This window comes from Aristolochia californica, unplaced genomic scaffold (genome assembly GCF_029961685.1).
Source record: "Aristolochia californica isolate CCGP_79_NKW_82.1479 unplaced genomic scaffold, dmAriCali1.0.hap1 SCAF_7, whole genome shotgun sequence".
NCBI classification, from domain to species: Eukaryota; Viridiplantae; Streptophyta; class Magnoliopsida; order Piperales; family Aristolochiaceae; genus Aristolochia; species Aristolochia californica.
This window is the reverse complement of record NW_027182268.1, coordinates 35,211,634-35,215,899: the sequence shown is the minus strand read 5'-3', so window position 1 is coordinate 35,215,899 and position 4,266 is coordinate 35,211,634. Positions and strand designations below refer to the sequence as shown.

At 40.5% G+C, this 4,266-nt stretch overlaps 1 protein-coding gene across 1 annotated transcript; it reads right to left on the bottom strand.

Annotated features, from left to right (window-relative positions):
• Positions 1 to 2,199: 2,199 nt before the first annotated feature.
• LOC137935861 (E3 ubiquitin-protein ligase ATL42-like) lies at positions 2,200 to 3,477 on the bottom strand. Its single transcript, XM_068780245.1, has one exon. The coding sequence runs from the start codon at positions 3,475 to 3,477 to the stop codon at positions 2,200 to 2,202; it is 1,278 nt and encodes a 425-aa protein (XP_068636346.1).
• Positions 3,478 to 4,266: the final 789 nt, after the last annotated feature.

Below are 4,266 nucleotides of genomic sequence, written 5' to 3'. Positions count from 1 at the left end.
TATACGATTATATTCCATCCAATTGTTTGTTTTAGTTGGAATAAGGAGGTCCAAATATCTTACAAAATTGAAACAATATGTTACAACTCTTAAACGGGTCGTTACATTCCACTCAAACAACGTAGACCAATAGCATGTGAAAAATATTTAACAACACCTATTAGATTGCAGAGAATGCATGATCCCCTTCCATCTCAATTTATTGATATTAGTGTCAACATTGATCAATCTAATACTTATAACCAAATGGACTCTCTAACCCTCCTACCACTACCAAGAGCTTAAGGTGAAGCTCGACTAAGCATTTTAGTTATTACACATATTTATTATGCATTATTAGTAAATATAATCTCATATTTAAATTGTTATGATGAAGTAATATAATTATTGTGGTCATGATTGTGAAAAAAACATATATAATAGTTTGTTATGCTCAAATTATTATCATACCTTATGACCTCAACCAAACAAAAAAGAACATAAACTTAAGTCCGTTTTAGTTTGTTGTACCAATTTTATTTTTTTGCCTTTAATTAATATTATGGCTCGTTTTCTATCTAATATGCCTTCATTATTCATTCTTAAAAATGTTAAAGCAATTATTTTTTTATTATATTTCTTTAGATTCAGGTTTCGAGGTCAGGGATTGGATTATAGTAAACCCGACTATGAAGCTTCAAACGTGTATATTCATGTGATCAACAATCAAACCAAAAAATAATATGCTTAATACAAATTAGTTTTCCACAAGCAATGCCACCCATGACTGTGAAACAAATGCCGTGAAACCAGATGTGTGCAGTTTCTTGCAATGTTTTCATTAACGTGATTCATCTTCATCTTCCTTAATTTGGAGAATAAAAAAAGGGAAATCCGGAGCATGAATGAACATGTCATCGATGGTCCCAGTATTCCCACAAACATGTCTGTTACATATTTAAAAAAAAGCAGGGTGTTGGCTCTACCTCCTAACACTTGTTATGTGTCTTTATTCCTGTTTCATTTCAGTATTAAATACATAATCCTTGATATTAACATCTCATCTGATTAAACTAATCAAGGAGTTGATAATATAATATACCCTTAAAAGTGTTAAACGTCATGAATGTGATCCTGAGTTTCTTAAATAATATTTGGAGGTTTTAATTTCAAAAGGAAGTTGGAGAAGAGAACCTGCGAATCATGAATGAGGGAGACTGGAGAGAGATCCAGATGGGGAGGTTGAGCAACGGTCCAATTTTGTTACTTTTCTCGACGTGAAAACGCCAGCTTTCTCTTTTTTCAACGATATATTACCCCTTTCAAGGGAGTTGAAATCTGATACACGGAATCGATCAAGCATCGGAATTTTTTTTTTTTTTTTTTTGTGGATATTGATGGGTGGCTCCTGAGAAGCAACTCCAGAGCGATATTCTCGTGCTTTGGAAGAGGAAAGGTGCCTTTTGATCTCTTCTGTGGTCGAAATTAAACAGAGCGAATCGGAGAAGGCGAAGTCTGGTATAGAAACTACAAATCAGTGGATTCCTCCGGTGGGGGTGGGGAAGATGGGGACCCAGCGGGAATAAAGTCATCGAAACGCAGAGTTTCCTGCACAAAACAAGCAAAATCAACAAATTCAGAATCTGCCACAAGTAACAACTCCTCTAAAAACCACGTAATTCAGGGAATTTCCGTGATGCTTCCCCAAAAACCATTTCTGAAGTATCATGGGGAGCACGAAAACTACACGTGATTAAGGGCAGAAAGGTTCGTCCAGACATTGCTTCGATTAACGAACAAGTTGGGCTATGAAATTTTGGTTTCTGGGTTGTTTTTATTCTTTGATTAGTTCAGATTTCAGACATTTGGATTTGGGTATAATACTACTTCACAACCCAGAAAGGGTAAATTCAACGGCACAAAAAGAACCATGACAATGTCATAAGTGCGGAGAAGATATATAGAAACTTCGCCTGTACTTTAATGAATTCCGAGATGTACCCAGAAGAAAAATATTGGAGCATATCTGTCTGGTTCTGCATTCAATGAATCATTAACTTTGATTAGACTTGTTTGTTAGTAAGTTATGCGGACATGGAGATTCAGTCTCATGCATAAGATAAGCGAGTTTCTTTGATTTATCAGAACAAATTATAGGTTGATGCGAACATCTATTTGATCTATGAAGGGCAAAATTTTACATCTTTCGGACCTGTAACTTTAGACATTCAAATCCTGTCTCGAATGGGGAGGTCGTGATCTTCTTTCCCTACCAGCCAACCATTGAAGGGTCCGTCTTGCAATTGGCAACCACAGCTTCCGCACCCTCTCCTCTTCAGAATCATTGGGAGCGCTTGCAGGTTCTCTAACTTTACTCTTAAAATCTGGAATTCTAGCCAAGTTCGTAATTTCGGACATCGATCGCTTGGCTGATGGATCCCAATTAGTGGATGCTTTACTGGAATTGTCATCTAAATTAGACGACGAGGGCAGCCCTGCAGAAGCTGATGCAGAGTTGCTTCTGCTGAGGTTGATCACCTTGCTCTCGAGCTGCCTTTTCTTCTCTTTCTCTTCTTTTTTCTCGTCGTTCGATGTTTCGAAATCCATGGGCACCGGTTTAGCCGTGAACCTCTCGCTCCTTGATTCTAGAGAAAACCTCTTGCTGGAAACGAGACTAAGCATCTCCGAATTCAGAAACATGAGGTCGGAAGAGTTCACATCGCTCCACCTGTTCTTGAACATCACATCCGAAACTATGATCTTGTGTTTATGTTTATGCAAGAATTGCTGCTTCTCACCTCCTTCGGGAATCAACAATTCGTCCTTCTTTGCCTTGTCGATCTTCCTAAAACTCCCACCAACACTGAACCTCGAAGAACCGCCCTCGTCTGGCTCTCTCTGAACGAACAGCTCGACATTCGTGTCCTCTCTCAAGTCCGACGGGTCCCGGGAGAATCTCAGACTGTTGGAATACTTGAAGATGGTGAGGTCTTCCGGATCAACCTTGTACCGACAGAGCGGACAACTGGAATGGTTCTCCAGCCACCGATCAACGCAGTTGATATGAAAGGCATGCTTGCACTTGGGCAACAGCCGAAGCACCTCCGTGTCTTCGAATCTGGATAGACAAACCGCACACTCCAGGCCTTCTTTGGATCCTTTGAGAGAGGAGAATCGGAAGAAGGGGAGGGACTCTATGATGGTTTTGTCGATACCGGAGAATCTGGCTCTGGGGTGAACGAGCCCATGATTCTGCTGGTCAGAGACGTTGTTGAAGAGCTCGGCCGCGGCTGCGTGGCAGAACTTGGCGTACATGAGGAGGAGGAAGGTCAAAGAAAACATGATCGAGAGGACACCAATGACAATCGCAATGCTCGGACGGAACGATCTGGGGACATCCAACTTAGGGTCGTCGGGTGCGATGGCCTGGCTGGGTTGAGCTGCGGCATCATCGAACAAGACGAATAGGAGAAGGAAGAAGAAGAGAAGTAGACTCATCGGAAGGTCAGAGTAGAAGGGGGCGTGGGTTCTTTTAGAATCCCACGCAGTTGGATTCTTCTGTGTCGAGCATCTTGACTGATTTTGCGAGAGCCGGCTCTGCTTGTGGGTTTTATACGGCGGGCGGACGACGGGCCCTCCTTGCATGGTGGACTCTGCTCGGCTTTCTGCCCTTTTTAGGCTTCCCTCAAAAGGGTTTCTTGTACAAGTGTTCTATGTTCTTAAAGAGTTTTTATTTTGATTACTCAATCAATCAGGGGAAAGTTGTGGGAGTAAGGCAACATAATTTAATCACCATTGACGTTGTCAGATTGCTTTATTGCTTGAGCTACAAGCTAATATTCCTTATGTAACATCTGGTCACTTAGGTAAAAATCCTATCACTCTTATTGTCATCTTCTATATTGTAATCTATATATACCCTAAGAGAGTTTTTTGATCTTCTATTCAACTGAAAAATCAACATTAGATAAGTGAGGCGGATTGTCTCATATCAGATTTGTCCCAAATCCAACCTCAATGGACTAAACCTATGTTATCCTAACTCTTATACATACGGCAACGGTTCTATAATCATAAAATATTTATATCTAATACACTATTTCTTTATGTTTTTTCTCGTGTGAATCACACTCAGGTTGGTTCCCATTATACATTTAATATAGTAGGCGGGTAGGGGTGGTATCGAATCGAGCCGAGCCTGAACCTGCCTATGTTTGAGCCGGGGTTGATTTAACTATTTCGAACTTGAGCTTGAGCCGAGCCTAGCCGCAAGCCTAAAATTGCAAT

Coding starts and splice junctions, on each gene's coding strand:
- LOC137935861 (XM_068780245.1), bottom strand. CDS start 3,477: ATGAGTCTACTTCTCTTCTTCTTCCTTCTCCTATTCGTCTTGTTCGAT.